The sequence below is a fragment of the Delphinapterus leucas genome, chromosome 9 (assembly GCF_059928025.1).
Source record: "Delphinapterus leucas isolate spDelLeu-1000000601 "Yukka" chromosome 9, BTC_Dleu_Yukka2, whole genome shotgun sequence".
NCBI classification, from domain to species: domain Eukaryota; kingdom Metazoa; phylum Chordata; class Mammalia; order Artiodactyla; family Monodontidae; genus Delphinapterus; species Delphinapterus leucas.
Window position 1 is genome coordinate 75,030,786 of NC_143137.1, and position 24,890 is coordinate 75,055,675.

Below are 24,890 nucleotides of genomic sequence, written 5' to 3' on the forward strand. Positions count from 1 at the left end.
CAGACTGAGCACATAGCATGCCATGGCATTGGTCAGTACATTTAGAAAATGGCAACTAGTCTAACTCACTAGCAGGCATCAGTTATGAGAACCTTTATGGTTATAAATATGAAAGTGTCAAAACTATCTGAAGACAGCATTGAAGTTGAAACATGGAAAACCAAAGCTAATAAACTAAAATAAATTTAACTAATGACTTTGAATGGAGGCCTGCCACAAGATCATATACAGTAATCAGTGGTTTTATTTAGCAGAGGTTGACAAACTTCCTATAAGGGCCAAATAGCAAATATTTTAGGCTTTGTGGGCCATGTGTCACGTGTGGTCCTTGTTGCTCCTCTTCCTACTTCTCCCTCTGCTGCTTCTCCTCTCCTTCCTCTCCCCCCTTTTCTCCCCACTTCCCCTTTTTTCACAACCCTTCAAAAATATGAAAAACGTTCTTAGCTGCTGACCCTACAGCTAGATGTGGGCTGGATTTGGCTCATGGACAGTATTTTGCAGACTCCTGATACAGAACATTAATAATCAATTAAGGGGGATCTTCCCTCCTAAAGAGAAAATAAAGTAGCTGAATGGAAAACATATGGGGTTTCTATGGAAAAAACTGTTAATTACATTGAAGATCATTAAAAAATGTAAGTGGAGATCTATGTCATGTTCCTAAGTGGAACTCCTCCATGTTGCAGAACAAGCAACTGTCCCTAATGTAAAATGCCAAAAATTCAGCAATCCTAATTGAAGTCATATCAGGATTTTTAAAAAGTAGAATGTTATAAGCTTATTTTAAATTTATTTACAAGAGAAAATGTTATACCAGTAGCCAAGAAAAGTTTGAAAAAACACTGAAGGGGGCCTGTCCTACAAAGTACCAAATTCAGCCACACATAAGAGAGTATATTGGCATAACAATAGACAAATCAATGGAAAAGAAAAGGATCCAGATTTATGAAATTTATTGTCTCATTTTCCTAGAGTCATACTTAATCTTTAATGTATATTTGTTTGTTTGTTTTTTAAGGTATTCATCTTTTATTCATTTGTTTTCTTTCTGTGTTCAGGTATAAGTGTGCTAGCAGAGTGTCTAGACTGTCCTGAATTGAAAGCAACCGCAGATGACTTTATTCATCAGCATTTTACTGAAGTTTATAAAACTGACGAATTTCTACAACTTGATGTCAAGCGAGTTACACATCTCCTCAACCAGGACACTCTGACTGTGAGGGCAGAGGATCAGGTGACTAAACTGGCTTCTCACATTTTTCTTAGTAAAAATGTCCCTATGGATTTCTTATGCTTCATTTTTGGATACATGACAAAGAAAAGAATGATATTAGGAGAGAATGTGTTCTTTACACTAATTCCAAATTCTGTTTCATAGGAAAAATAAGTTTTGGGTGCTTGTAGGGGCTGGCTCTTAGAGAGACCAGCCACTTGTAGAGATGCTCTTGGGTGGGTAAAACAATGCCTCCCCCAGAGTTGTCCACACCCTAATCCTTGGAATCTGTGAATGTGTTACCTTACATAGCAGTTGAGACTCAGCAGATGTGGTTAAGGATCATGAGAGGAGGAGGTTATTGGGTGGGTCCAGTGTAATCACAGGGGTGCTTAAATATGGAAGAGGGACAGAAGAGTCAGTGTCAGAGTGATGTGATATGAATTAGACTTGGTTGGCCATTGCTGGCTTTGAAGATGGAGGAAGGGCCGCAAGCCAAGGAATGCAGATGGCTGCTAGATGTTAGAGAAAGCAAGGAAATGGTTTCTCCCGTAGGCCTTCAGGCAGCCCTGCTGACACCTTGATTTTTGCCCAGTGTGTGACCCATTTTGGACTCTGACCTCCAGAACTGTCAGATAAACAGTCAGAGGTGTAAGCTGGGTACAGGTGTTGGGAACTAGATGGGGTAACACTTTGATATGCAGACATTCACTTAAACCCTGTTTTCAGTTCCCCATCCTTCTCTGTATTTTAAGTCAATAAGTTTGTGATAATGTGTTATAGCAGCAATAGGAAACTAATAGAGGTACAGTAAGATCGCATGCTTTTAGTTACTTTTGTTCTAGAGATAAAAGGTTTGCACTGAGCCGTATTCTTTCTCCCAGTCTTCATGGCCCAGAGTATTAGTTTGCAAGTTGACAGGTTGGACCCGGAGAACCTGAGTAGGCATAAAGAAAAAACTCAGTTATATGAGCAAAATTGACTGACATATATAGTATAGAAAGGGAAGAATAATTTTAGACTGAAGAAACCTGACAAACTTGATGAACGCTACCTACAGGTTAATATCATCAGTGATATCATGTACTCTCGTGTAATGAGGATGGCATGTTACCTCTGTGTCTTCCTCCCAAAAAAAGTATAACCCCAGCCTAATCATGAGAAAAACATCAGACAAACCCAGATTGAGGGACAGTCTATAAAATACCTGATCAGAACTCAAAGCTGTCAAAAAGTCCTCAAAAAACAAGGAGGATCTGAGAAACAGTCATAGTCTAGAAGAGCCTAAGGTGACATAACCACTAAATGTAATGTGGTATCTTTTATGGGATTGTGGAACAGAAAAATAACATGAGACAAAAACTAAAGGATTTTTTTTTTTAAAGTATGGACCTTAGTTAATAAATAATGTATCAGTATTGGTTCATTAGTTATAAGAGTTTCATACTAATGTACTATTTTAACAACTGAGTGCAGGATGTATGGGAACTCTGCACTATCTTTGCAACTTTTCTGTAAATCAAAAAATATCCCAATAAATAGTTTATTTAAAAAAACAGACCAATTCCCATAAAAAATTAACTATATCAGACTTAGGGCTTATTAACACCAACCCAAAATAACTAATGTAACTAACTCAAATGTGTGTGGTAGATGTATATGTATATGAAATAATGGGTTTGTTTTCAGTGTATTTAAACTAGTGATTTATAAATCCAATTATGTTAATAAACTTGGGCTTGTTTGGTACAGTTAAATGAATGCTACCATATTATTTTGGAAAGCAATTCTTATGTAAATATCCTATAATTTACTTTTTATATATAGAATTTTTATATCATAAAGTTTCCAGAAAGTAAATAAGTCTGTCAATTCATAATTCAGGAATAAAATCATAGATGACCTCTTGGGGTAGAAGGCCTCTGAGGAAATTAACCTGTTCTCCTGGTACCATATGAACATATATTGAAACTATCATTGACCAATAGATTTTTTTCAGTGGAAATGTACATCATATCTCCTTCCTAAAAGGAAGCTATATTTTGTTTAAAAACGATTATAGATTCAACATCCTACCTGTCATTACATTATGTAGTAGTAATTAGTTCTAAAACATATTACCTAGAAGTAGTAGTAATTAGTTCTAAAAAACATATTACCTAGAAGAATCACTAGAGCATTGTGTAAACTGTTCTGAAGTACAGATGGTGTTTGGGGATGAAAGCAAATATCTGAATAAAATATTGGGAATAAGAAGTTGTGCCTTCATGAGACTCTCCCCTTTCAACGTGAGAGTAAACATAGGTAATTGGAAGTGCTGCTGCCTTCTAAGAACTTTACTATGCTGTTTTTCTCCCCTTAGGTTTATGATGCTGCAGTCAGGTGGTTGAAATATGATGAACCTAACCGCCAGCCATTTATGGTTGACATCCTTGCTAAAGTCAGGTTTCCTCTTATATCAAAGAATTTCTTAAGTAAAACAGTACAAGCTGAACCACTTATTCAAGACAATCCTGAATGCCTTAAGATGGTGATAAGTAAGTTGCCTTAATATCCATTTATAACTTATCGTGTAGCCAGTTTCTCATGGGCTTAAAACCCTTCAGAATGGATCAGACTCGGTAGCCAGGGAGAAACACTCAAGACTTTGCCCTGCTGGATAATTAATCTATTGGGGTCCTCAACTGTCTATCCGGAGGGAACTTAGCCTCAGCCGTTATTTTATAGGAACATGTGTGACAGAAGTTTAAAAATTACTTATGCTCTGTCCTTTTGTGTACAATAACTTTCATTCACTTTGTTTTTTTGTGTTTCCTTTTTAAAATAATTTAGCCAAGTAGTGTACTGTGATCACATTTTCTTTCTTAAAGAAAAAGGTTTGTTTGTTGCGCGTGGAGCACATTTTTTGCCACATTTTTTTTTTTCATTTACTTAATTTTTCTTGACTTGCAGGCTAAGTTCCAAACCCTCTGTAAAATGCCTCTTAATAAAATTGTCTGTACAATTAAACAATCTGTTGATTTTATTTTTTGGAAACACATTTATAGAGCCTTCCTTCTGCCTATTCCAGGATGGAGTGTTTGCCCTTTAGGCTTAAGGCACAGTTCTTGTCCTGGGACTTCCCTTCTCTGCCATACTGGGATGTTCTTTCACTCCTTTCCTAAGTTAGATTCACTATCTTCCTCAACCCCAGGTCTTCACCTTTCTTAATTCTGTTTGATTGAACATATCCTTAAAAGGTTCCTGAGAAAGAATATATGATCAACAAATATTTGGAGATTTGACAAATCTCATATCTTTATTTTATCATAAAATGTTGAAGGATAGTTAAACCGGGTGTAGAATTATGTTGAGAATCATAAGCATTCTCCATTGTTTGCTAGCTTTCATTGTTGTTTTTGAGAAAACTGATGCCAGTTTATTTATTCTTCCTTGTAAGCATTTAAAATCTTTTTTTTTAATCCCTGGTGTTTTGAAAGTTCACAGTAATGTACCTTGGTGTGCATCTTTTCTTTTTTTTTTTCTTTTTTTTAAGTTATCATATTGGGCATTCTCTATCTTTTCAGCCACAGATTTCTCAGTTCTTTATTATTGGTATTGTGATTCTTTAGGCATTGAGTCTCTAATCTTAAGTCTCTCTTGTTATCCATCTTTGCCTCTTTGTTCTATCTTCTTGGAGATAGGCTTAATTTTTCCTTCAGCACTTTTCTTTTCTTTTTTTTTGTTGCACCGTGTGGCATGCAGGATTGTAGTTCCCTGACAAGGGATCGAACCTGTGCCCCCTGCAGTGGAATTTCAGAGTCTTGACCACTGGACCACCAGGGAAGTCCCATTAAATACAGTTATTTTATATTCTGTGTTTGATAATAACAATATCTGAAGTCTTTGAAGACCAAATGCTGCTGTTTTTTCATTGACTTATTCCTGGTGGCTTAATTCTTTGTATTTTGTAATTTTGGATTGTGAGCTTTTATATATATATATATTTTTTAAAAAATATTTATTTATTTGGCTGCTTCGGGCCTTCCTTGCGGCGTGCAGGATCTTTAGTTGCAGCATGTGCAACTAGATCCCCTGACCAGGGATCGAACCCGGGCCCCCTGCATTGGGAGGGCAAAGTCTTAGCCACTGTACCACCAGGGAAGTCCCATGAACTTATATTTGATCAACCTTAATCTCCAGAAATACTGGGAGGTGTGGTTTGTATTCCTCCAGGTTTTCCCTGTTTTCCTTAAGAGGAGAATAGTGTTTGCTTTTGCCAAGTGCCCTGGGCCACAACAATCCAGGACTACTTTGAATTTTTCTCGACTTATGGGTTTCTAGACTTGTAGACAGGTAAATTCAAACCTCAAGCCTGTATGATCTGTCATTATAAATTCTCAAAAGAGGGAGACTTTACCTCTGCCTGGAGGTGAAATTGAAATAGGCAGATTACTATTTTTCCTTTTTGCCATTAGACAGTTTTCTTAGCTTATCTTCATTAAAAGTATAACCAATACAAGTGATCCAGCTTTAGATAGAGCTCTCAGTTCCAACACTTGTGCAAATCCAAGACCTAATCTTATTTCCCTCATGCAGCCAATAACATCAATTTCTAGGTTTCCAGTATTATCGAAAGCTCTCAGAGTAGCTCCAGGGTCTCTTAACACTCACTATTCTGATGTTTAGTTCGCCCTCCATTTTTGGCCCTCTGATCTTAGCTATGCACTTAAAAGAATGTTTTATTCTTTCCAGCATTGTAGTAATTTTGTAGCAGAAAGTTATTTCTGAAAGTCTCAACTGTCATACTGCTGTAAGTGGAAGTTCAGCTTGTTCTTTAAACAGGCCTGAAATGTGTAGTGTATGACTGTGATATGCTGAGGTAAGTAGGCTCCTGCTAACTCTACCAGGCTCTTCTTGAGTTCCCATTCATCTTAAACCAAAAACCACATGGACAGTATCCACACATGGGATAGCAGTATAGGTTTCAAGTAATATGTAATGAGCAAGAAAGCCTCTCCTAGAAGGTATTTAGAAACCTACTTTGAAACCTTAAGTTGTTTTTGGCATTCATTTGCACATTTCATTTAAGGTATAGCTGGTTTCAGACACAAAATTAAGGAAGGAAATAAAAGAGAAATGACAACTTTCATTCCTGCCTGAGATACCCTTCTCAAGGGTGGCAGTGGGCTTCCCTGGTGGCGCAGTGGTTGGGAATCCACCTGCCGATGCAGGGGACCCGGGTTCGTGCCCCGGTCCGGGAAGATCCCACATGCCGTGGAGCGGCTGGGCCCATGGGCCATGGCCGCTGAGCCTGCGCGTCCTGAGCCTGTGCTCCGCAACAGGAGAGGCCACAGCAGTGAGAGACCCGCGTACCACCAAAAAAAAAAAAAAAAAAAAAAGAGTGACAGTAAGTTTGAGTGCCCTGATTATTAAATAGTAATTAATAATTATTAATTACTTTACTTTAATAATTACTTTAATAATTATCAATTACTCCCAATTATTAAATTGGAAGTAAAGTAAAATTTCTGTCAAACGTATCACATAGCTACTACTTAATATTGTTGTGGTTTTAGGTAAGTTGACCCAATACTGTCCCCTAGTTTGGAAAAGTATTACAATATATCCATACAATGGAATGCTCTATATTTACTAAAAATATTTTAGATGAATATCTAATAATATAAAAATTTTTCATGAGTGGCAAAAGCATAAGACAGTGCATGGTATAATACCTTTTGGTTACAGTTATGGTGTCAAGGGGAAAAAGAAGAGGGTATGAAGCAAGGATATATCCTTGTGAATATCTACATTTAAGGGGTAGTAGACAAAGAACCGGGAAAGGAGAATTCACCAAGCTACTTCAACCACAGGCTGGTATCTTTTTTTTTTTTTTTAACATCTTTATTGGAGTATAATTGCTTTACAATGGTGTGTTAGTTTCTGCTTTATAACAAAGTGGATGAGCTATACATATACATATATCCCCATATCCCCTTCCTCTTGCATCTCCCTCCCACCCTCCCTATTCCACCCTTCTAGGTGGTCACAAAGCACCGATCTGATCTCCCTGTGTTATGCAGCTGCTTCCCCCTAGCTATCTATTTTACAATTGGTAGTGTATATAAGTCCATGCCACTCTCTCACTTCGTCCCAGCTTACCCTTCCCAGGCTGGTATCTTGATAACCAAGATGTAGGGAGTTTTAAGAATTACAGCATAGGTTGCTGCTAGTTTCTTGAAGTACAGGGACGTGAAAGAAAATCAGGACCAAGAAGATGCCTTTAGATTAGGACTTTCATCTTTTGGATTTCACAAGTTAATATCAGATTTTTTGTCATGCCTCTATTTGCAAACTCTGTTATATTTCTGCTTTCATTGGGTAGAGAGCTGCACCTGTTTCTTCATACATGGTGTAAGCTGTTGAAGATAAATTAGCCAGTCAGTGAAGTATTTAGTTCTTATGTGGATCCTGAATTGATTTAGAAACAGGATACCAGGATTATTCAAGAAATCCAAACAAGTGTGGGGATTAGGCTCTTGAGCAGGAATCTTTGTTTTTTGTTACATTTTTTTCTTTTTCTTTTCCTTTTTTGTTTTGTCTTGTTCTAATAAAGAACTATGAGTTCTAAAATTCCTTGACTAGGCACAAGCAGCTGAGACTCTTCCAGGCTTTGGAGCCTGGGTAGAGCTCAGTGGAGGAAAGAAGGCCTCCCTTCTTCAGATCATCAGTTACCTTCCTACCATCTGATTTAGGGTCTGCCTTTTGAGAGAAGAAGAAAAACAGAAGATGATAGGAATGTAGAATAAAACTAAACTGAAAGAATTTACAACGAAAAGGAAACAAGTCATAAAAACAAAATGAAGAACACAGTCAAAACCATAACAAAGGGGCTTCCCTGGTGGTGCAGTGGTTAAGAATTCGCCTGCCAATGCAGGGGACATGGGTTTGAGCCCTGGTCTGGGAAGATCCCACATGCTGCGGAGCGACTAAGCCTGTGCACCACAACTACTGAGCTTGCGCTCTAGAGCCTGCGTGCCACAACTACTGAGCCCACGTGCCACAACTACTGAATCCTGCACACCTAGAGCCTGTGCTCCGCAGCAATGAGAAGCCCGCGCACCACAACGAAGAGTAGCCCCAGCTCACCACAACTAGAGAAAGCCCACATGCAGCAACAAAGACCCAACACAGCCAAAAATAAATAAATTTATATTTAAAAAAAACCATAACAAAGGGTCAGACTAAGTTCTTACTCAAAATTTGCAAATGAAAGTACCTGACTCTCAAAGGAATAACTCCCAAAGGAAAAAGCCTAAGGAGCAAGGCGTTTCTCAGGGAAAGGTGCCAGAGAGTTTGTCCCCAGCCCTGTCCTGGGAGAGAAACCGCCCATCAGTGAAGGAGCCACAGTTTGTGCTTCCTCCAGGGTTGACCTGGTTAGCCACAGTCAGCCACTTTTACCCAGTGGCCTGTTGCCTGGAACAGTTCCCTCCTGTTTCTCTCCTTCCCTGCTGCCTGTCTTCTCTTGTTGGGAGTATTGTGCTCATAGATTTCACAGTACACCTCTGCCCTGTGTGGAACCCTCACTAGAGCAGCGGCTCTCAAACCCCACAAGATCTGTTCAGGCGTAGTGTTCAATAATTTGGATTTCTGACACGTTTGCAAGTGATGCTGCTAGTCAGGGAACTATATACCTTAAGAACTACAGTCTTAGACCTAGAGTGGGAGAGGAGGGAATGAGGAAAAGTGGTTTTTATAATTGTAAAGGATTGTAAAAAGCAAACAAATGAATATATAATAGGAACCATATGTGGCCTGCAGAGCCTAAATTATTCGCTGTCTGGCCCTTTACAGAGAAAGTTTGCTGACCCCTGACCTAGAGCAGGCTGCTGAGTGTTCCAGCTATTCTAATGCACAGTGCTTCTACTCATACTCTGAAGTGGAAGGAGATGCTAGAAATATTGATACTGATTTTCATTCATTCACAACCTGTTTTCCAAACGTGTCCTCTCTATCTCTCTTGTAAAGGCCCAACACAGCCTCATGAACAGAAGTGTTTTCTGCATGTATTGAGAATTGCTTACATTATTTTATTTTTGGATCAGTAATGCTGCACATCATCTACAATTCAAAAAGGTATAAAAGGGTATATGGTGAAAAGTAAGTCTCACTGGAGGTAACCATTATTATCTTGTATATCCTTCCAAAGGTAGTCTTGAGTTTGTGCATATACAGTAATTTACTGACATATACTTGTATAAATTATGTATAAAAAATATATGAATAAAGATATAAATTTTTAAAACGGTATCCCACTCTGTGTACTCTTTTATGTCTTGCTTTTTTTATTTCTTTTTTCTCTTTTGGCTGCGCCACATGGCTTGTACGATCTTAGTTCCCCAAGCAGGGATGGAACCTGGGCCCTTGGCAGTGGAAGCCCTGAGTCCTAACCACTGGACCACCAGGAAACTTCCCATCTTGCTTTTTTTCACTCCACATTATTTCTTGGAAATCATCTCATGTGTACATGTTACCCCTCCTCGTGTTTCTGAAGAGCCACATACAGTATTCCATTATGTGGATATACTATAATTTTTAACCACTTGCCTGACAGTGAACTTTAGGTTACTAAAATCCTAAAGGGGGAATTACTGGCTAAAGGGTGTATGCATTTGTAATTTTCACAGATCATCCTGTATTGCCTTCCAGATAATTTGTACCCATCCACATCCGCACCAGCAGTGTAGGAGCATGCTGCTTCCTTTATCAGTACCCTGTGTTCCAGATAGTTTGATCTTGTACAATCTGATGAGTGAGAAAGTATGATTTTAATTTGTATTTCTCTAACTAGAGCAGTTGAGCATCTCTTCATATGTTTGAGAGTCATTTGTAATTAGTTCTTTTTCCGTGAACTTTGTTCAGATTATTAATCTAATTTTCTGTTAGTTAATCGTCTTAATATTATTAAGAATATCTTTAGGTCTTTTATATGATTTATAAATACTTTCCTAGTTTGTCATTGTCTTTTGATTTTGTTTTTTCTTTTTGCCATGAAGTAGTTTAACTTAAAATTTTATGTAGTTCTGAATTTTTTTTCATAGTTTCTGTGTTATTTGTCTTTTCTTAGGCTTCCTCGTTCTGGGCCTGTTTTTTTTAACTATCCGATTTTTCCTATAGTTCGTTTGTGAGGTTTTTTACATTTTAAAATATTCTATTGATTTGGAATTTGCTTTAGAGTAAAATATGAGGTAGCGGTACAAATATTTTCTCCATATCATTGTCTAACATCATTTATTGAACAATCCACCTTTCCCACACTGATTTGAAATGACATCTTCAAAGTTTTTAACTGTTGAGTGTCCCCTGACTTGACAAAATTAAGGAATTGCTTAAAGGAAAAGGGTCATGTTAGATCACAATAGTTCTGAATCCTCACTGCATTTTAGAATAAGCAGTAAGTACTTCTCACAGTTTTATGTGCATCTGATTTACCTTAGGATTTTGTTAAATATGCGGATTCTGATTCAGTAGGTCTGGGATTCAGTATTTCTAACAAGCTCCCAGGTGCTGAAGCTGCTGATCTTTTAACCACATTTAAGTGGTGATACCAGTGCTTCAGCCCTACCACCAGAGATTTTGATTTAACTGGCCTGTGGTAGGGCCCAGGTATAGTTTCTGAGATTTTCTAGGTGATTCTAATGTACAGTGAAGATTGAGAACAGCTGGGTTGGGAGATCTGAATTTCAGTAATTAGTATTATGGCAACTGTTGCTTGAAAAGCCAGATAATTCCCTGGTATTTAGTAAGTGGGTGGGACAATCTTAGCATTAATGGTGATTGCTGAGAATAAATTGATTAGGACTCAGATTATTAAATATTTCTCCTGCCTCTTCTCCCTCATTCTTTCCTTAAATGCTATAGAGGGATGATTTAAAAAAAAAAGTTCCAGAAATAAAAACACTATTTTGTTTGGGTATTTCCTTTTCAAAGTATTAAAGTGCCTGAAGTTCTTGAAGAGTTGCCATATGTTTTTCTACAGGTGGAATGAGGTATCATCTCCTGTCTCCAGAGGATCGAGAAGAACTGGTAGAAGGCACAAGGCCCAGAAGAAAGAAACATGACTACCGCATAGCGCTATTTGGAGGCTCCCAACCACAGTCTTGTAGATATTTTAACCCAAAGGTAACTAATTTTTATTCTTGTTTTTGTTTTTAAAAGCACTGAGCACATAGACACGCACCTACCACCAGTAGTAATAACTCATATAGGAGATGTTATAGTTTATGGTGTTCTTTCATAGACCTTACAAGATACATAGTTATCACCTTCATTTTACAAATAAGGAAACTGAGGCTTAGTCAGATTTCAAATGTTTCCATGATTGCTCTGGAGTGCTACATAGTAACCATTATCAAAGAAAACGGGAAACAGTTCTGTCTTTTGTTAGGAGCTCCTTGCGTTCATTACAGCTCCTTGCTTTCGTTATGTGCGATTTTCATTGAAAATCTGCTTCTAGAGCTATGTGGGTTGTTCTTTTTCCCCTTAGTAATTACGTTTGAATATAAAATAATACACAGTCATTCTAGAAAATGTGGAGAATCTAGACCATCATGAAGAAAAAAAGATAAAATTACCTTTAATCCAATCATCTAAAAAATATAAATTTATTTTATTTATTTTTGGCTGCGTTGGGTCTTCATTGCTGCACACGGGCTTTCTCTAGTTGCAGCGAGTGGGGGCTACTCTTCTTTGCGGTGCGCGGGCTTCTCATTGCGGTGGCTTCTCTTGTTGCGGAGCACGGGCTCGAGGCGCGCAGGCTCAGTAGTTGTGGCACGTGGGTTCAGTGGTTTTAGCTCGTGGGCTCTAGAGCTCAGGCTCAGTAGTTATGGCGCATGGGCTTAGTTGCTCCGTATCATGTGGGATCTTCCCAGACCAGGGCTCAAACCCATGTCCCTTGTAGTAGGCGGATTCGTAACCACTGCATCACCAGGGAAGCCCCAACCATCTAGAAATTATTACCAATTTTAATGTGTTTTCCATTATGTGTTATGCCAGTTGGACAGCAGAGCCTGAGTCATAGGTCTAGGAACACAATTTTTTTTTTTTTGCGGTATGCGGGCCTCTCACTGTTGTGGCCTCTCCCGTTGCGGAGCACAGGATCCAGACGCACAGGCTCAGTGGCCATGGCTCACGGGCCCAGCCGCTCTGTGGCATGTGGGGTCCTCCCGGACCGGGGCACGAACTGCATCGGCAGGCGGACTCTCCACCACTGTGCCACCAGGGAAGCCGTAGGAACACAATTTTAAAAAATAGATCATGAGAAAATGCGCTCCTTGTTTCTTAGAACTGTGTTTTCTGGCTGTGGGGGAGATAATACCATATTTTGCTGTTACTACATGTATTGCCCAAGCAGAGCAGATACCATAATCCTAAAAGATAGCACCCCGACCTTGCAAGGTGGTACCCATAACTGATGTTGAATCTCAGCACTTAATGGTCTCTTTCAACATCTCATAGGCCCATTTTTTTTTGTTGATGATAGATAACCTGGTGAGTCCAGAACATCCTTTTTACATCAGGATACTTCTGATACTTCTTTCTCTGAGAAGTGTGTCCTTGCAGGCTTTCTGTGTAATACTGTAGTGGTGATATACAAGGCATTTATAAAAACAGATATGATGGTGTTGTCAAGAGTGCAAAAGACAGCAAAGGCCAATCCACATGCAGAATAAGTATCAATTCCAATGAGGACAGAGCTTTGTCCCTTCAACAATGGAAGCGTTCCAGTGTAGTTAGCTTGGTATTAGGTAACTAACTGGTTCCCTCAAGGTGTGATAACAAATCAAGTTCTTAGAATCAGTCAATATTGCCAACAAAGTGGGTGCTAGCCAGTAGTGGATAGCCACATTGGCCTCAGGGAGGGAAAGTCCATTAGCTTCTGTAGCCACTGACTTATGCAGTTACTGCATGCATATCTATCGCTGCCACTGGAGTCACTCATAAGCCCATTGAGCAAGCATCGGATTGGGGAGGAAAGATATAGATGCAGTCCTGTCCACATGATTATTAAGAGACTCTGCTGCAGTTGTGGGCACTCTGGTAAGAATTCATGTGGGACCCAAATTTGTTTCCTTTCTGGAGTGCGTTGTACATTATCCTTCCTCAGATCTCCTTGTCAGCAGTCTTTCGTGCTTGCTTGTTTTAAGTCTGTATCCATCTGGGAAAACCATTAGTCACCATCCGAGAATGGATAAAAACTGACCTGAGGCTTTCTCTACTGAGAGGTATAATGGACAATAAAAGGAACTGCTTGAAAATCTGCCATATCAGGATATGTGTCTTCTGTATTATCCTTTAGTACCATTCCTGAAGGGAGTATGATGCTTAAGCAGTCCACTTTTGGCTAATACTATCACAAATGAACCAAGCTCAGGTCTCTCAATTTTGTCAGCTGATCTGTAGGGACCACCTCCATGAAGACATAACCCTGGGTGAGAGAGAAGGCCTACTGAGTAAGGGTTGTGATTATCCCATTTGGGTATTCTGTGCCTTTGGGACCTCCATATGCCCAGTTTTATGTTTAAATACTAGATCATGGGTTGAAAGCATGCTATTTGTGAGTTGGTAGGTCAGGTAAAACTGTTCAAACTGGGTTAATGATATGGTGTCCCTTGGTGTCAGACATTTGCTGTCTGTCAGACCCTAGCAGCCAGCCAGGAGCTATTTACTGAAAAAATGGTATCTGCTTAAAGTAGGTTGGCCTTGCTCCAGAATCCCACACGTGTGCTCTCTGGTCATATTGAGACATGCCTAAAGTTACATGCAGCATCTCATTCAGCATCCCAATGCCCTAGGATCGCAGGATAGCCTGAGCAGCTGAGCCATATGATTATAGCCTGTCCCACTTAGAAAGCTTACCCAGTAAAAGTGTAAATGTAGGACACCCAAACACAGGATATGTGTCATCTGTAAAATGTTAGAAGATGGTTGGGGCAGCAAGCTGTCCTTCCTTTCCAAGGGGCTATGCCAACATGCTGTAGATCAGGGCTTGGCAAACTTTTTCTATACAAGACCAGAGAATATTTTTAGCCTTTTAGGCTACACATTCTCTGCCATAACTGCTCAGCTCTGATGCTGTAGCAGGAAAGCAGCCATAGATAATACGTAAACAAGTGGGCATGGCTGTATTCCAATCAGATTTTTTTTTAAACAGTGTGATGAGGTGGTTTTTTTTTTAATTAGTTTATTTATTGATTGATTTTTGGCTATGTTGGGTCTTCGATGCTGTGCGTGAGCTTTCTCTGGTTGCAGCGAGCAGGGGCTCCTCTTCGTTGCAGTGCACGGGCTTCTCATTGCGGTGGCTTCTCTTGTTGCAGAGCACAGGATCTAGGCGCACAGGCTTCAGTAGTTGTGGCTCACGGGCTCTAGAGCACGGGCTCAGTTGTGGCGCATGGGCTTAGTTGCTTAGCGGTATGTGGGATCGTCCTGGACCAGGGCTTGAACCCGTGTCCCCTGCATTGGCAGGTGGATTCTTAACCACTGCGCCACCAGGGAAATCCCTCCAATCAAATTTTATTTACAGAAACAGTCATTGGGTTGGATTTAGCCTGCAGGCCATAGTTTGCCAACCCCTGCTGCAGACCTGTGGACATCTAGGGACTCTGAAGTGACCAACTCTGTACTCTAGGATAACTTCTCTCCTGTCCTGTGAAGCACTTGTCCCACCAAGACATACGGGATCCTTTCCATTTTCTGTTCAGTTCTGTTTCCAGAACTGATCAGTATTATAGGCATCAATATAGGAGACCTTTGGCAAGGTGAGATAGACCAGGGCTCCTGCAGCTGAGATTATAGCAGAGAGTTAGAGTCTAGAGATCTTGAGGTCAGACTATGAAATTATTTTATTTTCCCTGCCAGTTGAAATTCCATGTAATGATCTGGGTAAATAGTAACAGAAATACACATTACCCAGAGTGTTAACTACAGACCAAGTTTTAGTGAATGTGGTCCAGTAAGGAGACCACATCTGGCCCTGCTACAATAGTTAGTCATCAGTGTGAGTCATATAACTCATAAGAGTATATATGCTGCCAGATATCAAAAAGACCTCCAAGGAAAGAGTATCAGGTTAGATTGGTTAAATACCATCATATTTGGACTGTCCCTGTGGGCTGCTCTCAGGTCATATATCTATCTCTGGTCCATTCCTCCATGTCCAATATATAGGCTGATTTTTTACTAAAGACATCTAGCTTCCTTTCTTAGTAGAAGACTGAGTGACTGGCAGGTACCATGAGGTTTCGTGGCCTGTGCAATATAGTTCAATAAGCACAGTGCCAGTGTGCTTAACAGGTTGATACACCTACACATCTGTTTCACACCAGGTAAGTTTTAAGACTACTGACATTTCAGTGGCTATTTAATTTCACTGTTTTTTAATTTTTCAGGATCCTTTTGAGTCAACAGCAGGAAATTTATAAATAAATTTTTATTTTTTCCCAAGGAAAATCTGAAGTCCTAGGAGCTTAAATCTATGAACCACAGCTTTCAGGTGGTGACAATAGTTACACCCCTCTTGTTTCCCGAAGCCTAACTTTGGTGTTGATTTTGACATTTAAAAAAGCAATAAAGTATGTTTTGATAGAAAATACTTTATCTTAAAGTAGATGTCTGTTTTGATGTACAGGGGGACATGGGGAATCCTGATTCCATTTGGGAGACAGTACTCTTTTTAGAATAAGGCAAATATGGAATGACAACTAGCACTTTGTTTTTGGTCTGCAGTTGTACAACTTTCCTTAATTTTTCTTTTTAAATTGGACAGATGAAAAAAAAAAGATGGATATTCTGCACGAGCCTGGAAATGAGACTGTAACTTCAGAATTCTCATTTGATGTTTTACTTTGCGCTTATAAATGGCACGTTCCTAGTGCTGTTTTGTATACTCAGTCACAAGTTTTTAGACTTCCAGTGGAAAAATGTAAATAACTGAGGATATAACTACCAATAAAAACATCCTCATTCCATCAGTTATTACTTTATTCCCTAACGCTGACACCATTAGAATCCCATTACAATATTTATTAAATATTTCTATTAGAAGTACCAACCTCTCCTTTCTTTCTGCTAAAAACTTCATCTTGAAAATATTCACCATTTACTATTATTTATAATATTTTAATATAAGTTGGTTGTCTTTATTATTTCTAATATTAAAACAATTGTGGAAAAAAAAAACAATTGTGAAGGCTGACTTCATTATAAGTTACTATTATTTACCTTGAATCTCCCAAGGTGAACATTATTTCATTATTTAAGTAGACTGCTTAATAATAAGTACTGTATAGGAATTGTTTTAAAATTCTTGAACGTAATATTTTCAGAGATATTAAAATGGTTTTAACTGTCATTAAACGGAACCCATCGATGTGTGTCCTATACCAACCCAAAATGATTGTTTTCACTGAATTGATCTCCTTCAAAGAGACAATTTAAGCAGTACTACTTAATTGAATTATCTAGAATTAAGCCAACATCCTTATAAACTATTATCTTTAGATATTCCTTGGATATTGCTCATGAGAGGCGGCAAATATTTGTATTAACTGCTGACTGAAAAATGATAAGAAAGAAAATCTTAACAATTTTTCTAGTAGATAAGTAGATAAAGGAAAGATAAAGAAATCTTGGGTTGCTGTATTGAATTGAAATGATAGTCTTCTTGTCAGGGTCCTTTCATGAAGCCTGCTGAGTCTCCCCTTCTCCACCTGTACCTGTTTTTAAAGTTTTCAAGTGTTTATTGATTACTAAAAGAGTTATTTTTCTGAATCCAGTGCTCTGTTCTCTTAGAATTGGTGTTCTCAAATTGTAGTATGGGAACATTTTATGATATTGATGCCAAATAAAAGTTGACTTAATTGATCAGATTATTTGGACTATTCTTGTCAGTGAAATGATCAGCTTTGAGGGCTTAAAACTTTGTAGGGGTCTTGGCTCACCACTTTCATATGGTGGAGAAATAGGAGACTATGGGACTTCCCTGGTGGCGCAGTGGTTGAGAATCTGCCTGCCAGTACAGGTTCGATCCCCGGTCCAGGAAGATCCCACATGCCACGGAGCAGCTAAACCCGTGCACCACAACTACTAAGCCCATGTGCTGCAACTACTGAAGCCCGAGCACCTAGAGCCCGTGCTCTGCAACAAGAGAAGCCACCACAGTGAAGAGTAGCTCCTGCTTGCTGCAAATAGAGAAAGCCTGTGGCCAGCAACAAAGACCCAACGCAACCAAAAAAAAATAGCGTATGCTCTAGAGAAAAAGGGATCCTGCATATTCCCTGCCAAAACCAAACAAGGAGTAAGACCAGCAGAGTGAGGACTAGACCCTGTAAATTGCAAAGGCAGAAAACCACATGGTGCCATATTTCATGGAACCATCAGGTTCAAAAGGTTTACCCTGAGTACCTTTTCTTATTCTTTTTTTTGGTCTCACCACCGGGGCTTGTGGGATTTTAGTTCCCTGACCAGGGATTGAACCCAGGCCCTTGACAATGAGAGCACAGAGTCCTAACCACTGGACTGCCAGGGAATTCCCTCTTAGTACCTTCTCCTACTTAAAACTCTGAAGTAGACTCATCACTGAGCTTAGTGTCTGGCCCAATGTGGGAAGTCAAGTTTGTGAGGATGAATGAACCAGTATAACTTTATATAATATTTCATAAGCAATGTTGTCAGTTGGTTTTATAGGACTGGATTTAAATATAGGTGGGCCCTAAATCAAAAGAAGTGAAGTTACTTTCAACACAAAACACATTTTCCTCTTGGAAATATTGTTTACTAAAGGTATCACAGTGCCTTTTCTCACAGTGTCATAGCTACCTTCCCTCTTAAACAGGCCTTCACTAAGGAGACAGTCCTACACTGTCATCACGGTGGAAACTGGCAGTTATACGTTGCATATGATTTTAAAAGACCTGTGTGTAAAAGAAGTGTAAACCTTATAGGAAAATGGTGTTACATTAAAAAATTAATGAAGCTTTTGTAAGAGTGCATCAGTAGTGTTTGTCACCAGCAAGAGAGTGTTGTAGGAGCAGTGTGCTGGAGTCAAAGAGTGAGTGCTGTTAAAATGATCAGGGGCACCTGTAAGAAGGAAATATCCAAAATGGACAGCAGTAATCCCAGGTGGTTTGGACCTATAGCTGTGTCCTGCAGGGACTGACGTTGCTGGAATGCAAGTGTGGGTCAACATGGGTATCCCTTAAGCTTCCTTAGTGGTCAGTATAACAGGCGCCGGTGGTAAAAATCAGTGCTCTTTGCCGCTTATGCACAATAAGTATTTCTCACACCTGATTGTTTGCAGGCAGTTTGGTTAGACAGGTGGTCCTCACATGCAAGTAGAAGAGATTGGAACACATTCTGAGGTAAATTCTCAGTAGAGTGTCTTCCTAGAATGTCTTCCAAAATAGGAATATTGAGAGCCTCTGTTTTGTTTTCTTTTCAAGCATCTCCACAACACACTTTTGTAGTTTTGTTGTAAAGTCAACCTCACAGCCCTTGTACCCTACAAAGGTGCAGTACCTGAAGTTCCCACCTTCAGGGATCAGTTTCCTTTTGTGTTCAGTCACTGTGCCTTCCAAAAAACCCCAGTGAAAATACGACTCACCAAGAGACGGATGACTTCAGACTCTCTGTAAGCCACGGCCAGCTATAATTATTATAAATTAACAGATCAGTCCCCTTAAGGGACAGAGAGGGCAGAAACAAAGCTGTAGGTATTTGACTGAGGGCCACAGGTGGGAAGGGATAAGGAGACTAGGAATGATAAATCTGTGTGGTGTTGCTTTAAAGGACTCTCGTCATCCTGGAATTAGCTGGAGGGTAGTGGCTACATAAATGCAGGGCTAGAGGGTAAGAGGCTGAGGGAAACCAACAGGGAATGAAATAAATATTTACTACACCGTGTCATTCAAAAATTACTGTTGGCTACCTTTGGTGATTGTTCATATGATGACCCAAAGGCACAGTAAGATCTTTTATCCTAGAAGTATTAAATCATGTTCAGATAGGTTTCTTGTGATATTCTTTGAAAATTGGTGATCAGTATAAGAGAAAGCTAACCTCAGTTGCTATAAACAACAGCAGATTGTACCATAGCATATTGTGCAGTTAGCTGGTTATAAACTGCAGTTTGAACAAATATTTTGTCATATATTACCAGTATGACAGTTCATCTAGAATTTGAAATTTGGGGATTAGGCTGCAGCAGGGATTATGAAGGAGTCAAACTCAAATTGTATGAGATGTATACAAGCTTGAAACAATTAGAGAACACAGAGGCTGAGGTTGGTGAAGCTGCCACTGAATGTAGCCAATTAAAAGTCCCGGTATGGGATAGGTAATGACAGCCTTGGTGGTCTAAAAAGAAGAGATTCCCCTGGGTTGAATTTGTCCATGGAAGCTTCATGGAAGTTTTCTTGAGGGACACTTATTGGTAGAGTTTAGATAGGAAGAAAGAGAAAGAAAAGAATATATTGAGTCCTAAGTATAAATATATCTTTTTGGTTTGATAAGTATGAGTATTAAAAGTTTTCATAAAATGCATACAAAGTATTATTTAACTGAATGGAGTCTAACTTTTTGCTTTTAAAAAAAAGAATTTAGATATAGGTGGAAGAACTGAAGGACTCAGTCATTGGTCTTTTCTCTTTTGTGAGACCTTTTTTTGGGTCCCTTGTCTTCCTTCCTCCCTCCTTTCCTTCCTTCTTTCCTTCCTTCCTTTCTTTATTTCTGAAAGAAAGAAGCTGTTTTGTAGAAAGAGCATTTCAAGTCTAGGTATAGGAGCTTAGTCAAGTCAGCCTTTCTGAACTTCAGTTTTCTGGTCTATTAACAGAAGGTTTAAATCTTAGGATTTGCGTTAATATCAATTATGTTCATTTGACTCTTTGATCTTCATTCACTGAGTCTCTTTCTCCCTGCCATCCTTAAGTTTTTCTCATTTTCCCATATTTAAATGTAAAAAGGCTTACCATCTCCATTTTGTTTTTTTCTTTACCCTGCCTAACTCTTTCAAACCTCCTGACTGGGTGCATTATCTCCTATACTCCACACATCTGAGACAGAGTTGATGTTTGTCCCATTGGTGAGAACATTTTATTAAATGGGTATGTTACTGCATTTTGAGATTTGAGATAATCATTTAAAGTATAATATGCCTTCCTGTGCCAAGATAAAAAATTACACGTCAGAGTTCATCTAAAGGCAAATCTTGTCATTGAGATATCTGGCAAGGTGCTAGCGCAGAGATGCTCCCCTGCTATTTCATGTATTTTCTACTGAAAGGACAAGAGCTGATATTGAGCATAATATTCATATCAGGTTTCACTTTTGAACTGAGTTTCATCTCACTTAAATTTCTGAGTAGATTTGAGTTGTGTGTCTTGGTGGTATGGTTTTAGTTTGAGAGTGGAGGGGGGAGAACATGTTGTGACTTTATAGAACAGTAGTGATTCTTAATTAGTAATTCCCTTTGAGCTGGTGTCTGGCGTCACTTCCCACTCCTTGCTAGTTTTAAGTGATCAGTAGCTGGGAACTGCCCGTTTATATGTTCACTGTTCATGAGTTTATCTAGCAGCTTACAGTAGCACAGTCACGCCCTGCCCACCCACCCCCAATTGTGGAAGCCTTTTTTCTAGCTGTGATGCTATGTTTTATGAAGAACTTAAGTTACAAGAGTATTTTCTTCCAATGGCTGATTATTAAATCCCTTTCTGGACTTTGGGAGGTTAATATGTTTACAGAAATATCTGTGTGATCCCATTGAAAATGAGTGCATTTCAAAGTGGGTACAGCCTAGGAAATTAAGTACAGTCAAATGTTCACTTCTAAAAAACTAGATATGCCCTAATAGTGTGCTATTTGGAAGGAAGGCAAAGACTGTTTCTGATCCATCTTGTAGTTGAAATTCAGCCGCATAGTATAATAGCTATTTAGGTGTTTAAGTTTTTAAAGCCTTAACTTAAATTACTTTTAAGTCCACATTTATGTTAAAACATTTAGTACTATTATAAGCATCTGATGTGAGAAGTTGTTTTCTTTGTGCCATACTTTTGGTACTACTTGCCTAGTTTTTGTATTTACTTTTTCTGTTTAAAAAAAATAATATATGCTCATTGTAGAAAATTCAAACATAGCAAGATAAAAAGGAGAAAGCCAAAGAGCTCCCAGCATAACAAACAGTCCTCAGTAGTTGGTGAACATCATTCCAGTCCTCTCATTTTTTTGTTTTTAATTTAGAATTTTTTATTTTTTAAATTTTATTTATTTTTTGTTTTGGCCACACCTCATGGCATGCAGAGCCTCCCTGACCAGGGATTGAACCCATGCCCTCTGCATTGGAAGCACGAACTCTTAACCACTGGACTGCCAGGGAAGTCCCCAGTGTTCTCACTTTATATATGTGGGATCATGCCATACGTGCTATTTTACGAAAACTTTTTTTTTACTCTCTCAGCATTTATATTGTGGTGGTATTTTCATGTCAATGAAAATACCATCCTTTTGAAGGGCTGTGGAGTATTCCTCATAAGGATATATAATATTATCATTTATTTGTAATAGTGACTCTATTTCTGTTTTGTAAGTGAGTTCATTTGTACCATTTTTTTAGATTCTACATTATATGTGGATATCATATATTTGTGGTATCATATATTTGTCTTTCTCTGTCTCACTTCACTCAGTATGACAATCTCTAGGTCCGTCCATGTTGCTGTAAATGGCATTATTTTGTCCTTTTTTATAAGCCACAGTGTTTTGATGTACTTTTCATGACACTGCTTCTAGGAATGTTGTGGCATCTGGCATATACCTCCTCTCTCCCCTAGCTTTGCTTGATTTTCTCTCAAAACGATGCAAAATAAAGTTCTCAAGTCTTAAAAATAAAAAGTTGCATTTTGGTTGTCTTGATTATTGTTAAAATTTACATCTGTAGTGTTTCTATTATTTGAGGATTCATGTGTTTTCAGAATAAATATTATATTAAATCAATCCTTACTCTCAAGGAAAATAGCAGGCTGATGTTTTTACCCTAAGGCATTTGGAGAAAAATATTACAGCCCTTCAACTCAAGAAGGGCTTTCACTTTCACTTCCTGTAGCAGTGTCCTACAGCTGAAAAGTCACACAAGACAAGATGTAATGGCATACTCAGTCATCAACTGCAGACTTCAGTGTGGTGGGGATTCAGAAAAAGGAAATCAGGGAAGCTTGCAAAAAGAAAAGGAGTCTTGAGCTTGAAAAAAGTCTAGAATATGATATATCACAGCAGAGGCAAGAAAGACTGACTGGGACCAGGAAAGACAGGACTTTATACATGGGTATGTCTGCATATATATGTGTGGATGCATACATGGGTGATGTGTCAGAACTTAAGAAATCCTTCTACCTGTGTTTTTTCTAAGCTTTCCGGTTTTCTCATTTTCATATCTTCTCAGCAGCTAAGCATATAACCTTGCCTGGAATAGGTACTCAGTAAAAACTGCATTAAATTATATTTTTAGGGTAACAATTTCCTGCCCACACACATACACTGTGACTCTAGTGCTCTTCATCCATCTGTTGCTAACATGAAAGCTCCATGCCCTTCTAGCTTGCCTTGTAGCCTGTGAGTGCTGAGAGCCATAAGTAATTCTTCCTCCACCTACAGGCCCCAGGTTGGGAGTGGTCCCATGACTAGAATAAGACCTGGCAAAGATATCCACTGAGCTGACAAGCATGACTTCCCATCTGTTTTTATCCCCTCTCTGCTTGCTTCGTCAACTGCACACATCTCCTAGGTAGTATAACAGGTTATCAAAGGGCAAACGTTAAATCACATTCTCAGTACTTTATTTTGGATGGGGGGTAGATTGAGGGAATTGGGTAGATTTCCAAGGGAGGTTGGCCCATACACGCACAGAAAAAAAAGACCATAAGCTCCCCTGTGTACAACCGAAGGCAGATAGGCTCAGACATAGGTGCATTTAACACCTGACAGGTATATTTAATGAGCCCAAATGTAAAGCATTACATTTTATCTGAAATGAGGTCTACTTTGCATTCCAGGTAAAAAGAAAGATATTTCACTTACCTGTGTAGAAGATGAACTATTAGGCAGAATATTATATATAGCTAGTATTTATCAAGCATAGTGTTTAACATGTATGGTGACCAATGACAGTATTGGGAGAGTTAGAAAAGATTTAAAAACTTGAGGACTTCTAGAGAAATGAGAGCCCACATTGCAAGTAGATAGAAACATGTGCCTATTCCCGTGTTACACACACACACACACTGCAGACACACAAGCTAATCAATTTTCCCTTGAGCTTAGAGTTCCGAGAGAGCAGTGCATTTTAATTTTTAAATATGAAGTATAACCAAGTCCTATATGACTTATGATCATCCGTTCCCTACTCAGACCCTTGAGTAGTATTGGAAAGTTAGAATTATTCTGTTACCAAGCTCTTTGAAATTATTTCATTCTTTGGAACCTCATAATCTTAGTGTCTAAGTGTTTAAGCTCATCTAGCTAAAAGAAGTAGTATATTGTTTTTTCAGTTCCAGCTTCTACCTGGGCAGTTCTTTTTAATTTGAAGAGTATCAGGTCTTAGAGACCGTTTCAAAAAATATCTGGCCAACTTTCTCATCCTGAAATTAAGGAAGAGTTTAGAAAGATAATGTTTTTAAGGATGTCTTTAGAAATTATGGGGAAATTTGCATATTACTTTCTAATAATATCAAATAAATTGGGTGTAAGAGTGGCGAGACTTGAGATTCACTAAGTTAATGTACCTTATTAATGAAATTGTATTTCTCTGCTAATGAACCTGGTCAGGTAGGAGCTACGAGTAGATTTGCATAATATGTAAGAGTAATTTTGTTTACTTTTGAGGTATTGCTCCCTGTAGAATATTTTATCGCTTACTTTTTTTCACTCTGTGGTACACAGTTTCCCCAAGAAAACAAATGTTTAAAATATTCTTCCTCAGTTTTTCAAATCCATTGAGTAAAACTGAAGCTTCAGGAAGATGTTACGTTTATCCTGCAGTTTTGTGTGCCTACCAATAAAAATACCACTGAGTAACCCAGGGGGCCTCATAGACCCTAATTTGAGAATAAGAAAGGGATTAAGGCTCTGTTTCTCTGGTCACCTAAAAAGCAGAATGTTTCTCATCACTAGGAGTCAAGATATTCTCAATCAGGAACTCTTCTTTTACCTAAGAGACCATTTCTTACGTTCTACAATGCTTTGATCTAATTCAGTGAATGCCTGAAAAACAGGACATTAGCATGATAGATATCAAATTTTCCCAAAGGGAAATCCACATTAATAAATCACAGTGCTTTGATTGATGAGATTGGAAATTGTTTGGATTTCTATCTGACCCTAATTATTTTCAACCATTTTCAGAAAGCATCAGGAACACTGTAACTTCCTTGCTTTAAAAGGGGGAGAATCCAACAAGCTATAACTTTGGGAGCATTCCCCCACATATTTACATAGAAGAAGGGCACAGGTGTCCTTGGATGTCATCAAACATAGGAATCAGTGGTGCTGTGAACAGCCTTTATTGTGAAGTACTGATAGGTGCCCATTTCTTCTCATTGAGAAGGAAAAAGTTGTTTCCAGACTACTCAGGTTATTCAAGTATTTCATAATA

General features: G+C 38.7%; 1 protein-coding gene across 4 annotated transcripts in view; it reads left to right on the forward strand.

Moving 5' to 3' along the window:
- KLHL7 (kelch like family member 7) overlaps positions 1–24,890 on the forward strand; it is a 63,569-nt gene that overhangs the window by 22,030 nt on the left and 16,649 nt on the right. For all 4 annotated transcript variants that reach the window (XM_022588022.2, XM_022588031.2, XM_022588040.2 and 1 more), the window contains 3 exons: positions 1,059–1,234; positions 3,576–3,750; positions 11,235–11,377. In XM_022588022.2, the coding sequence (XP_022443730.1) occupies positions 1,059–1,234; positions 3,576–3,750; positions 11,235–11,377 (494 nt within the window). The remainder of the gene's footprint in view (positions 1–1,058; positions 1,235–3,575; positions 3,751–11,234; positions 11,378–24,890) is intronic.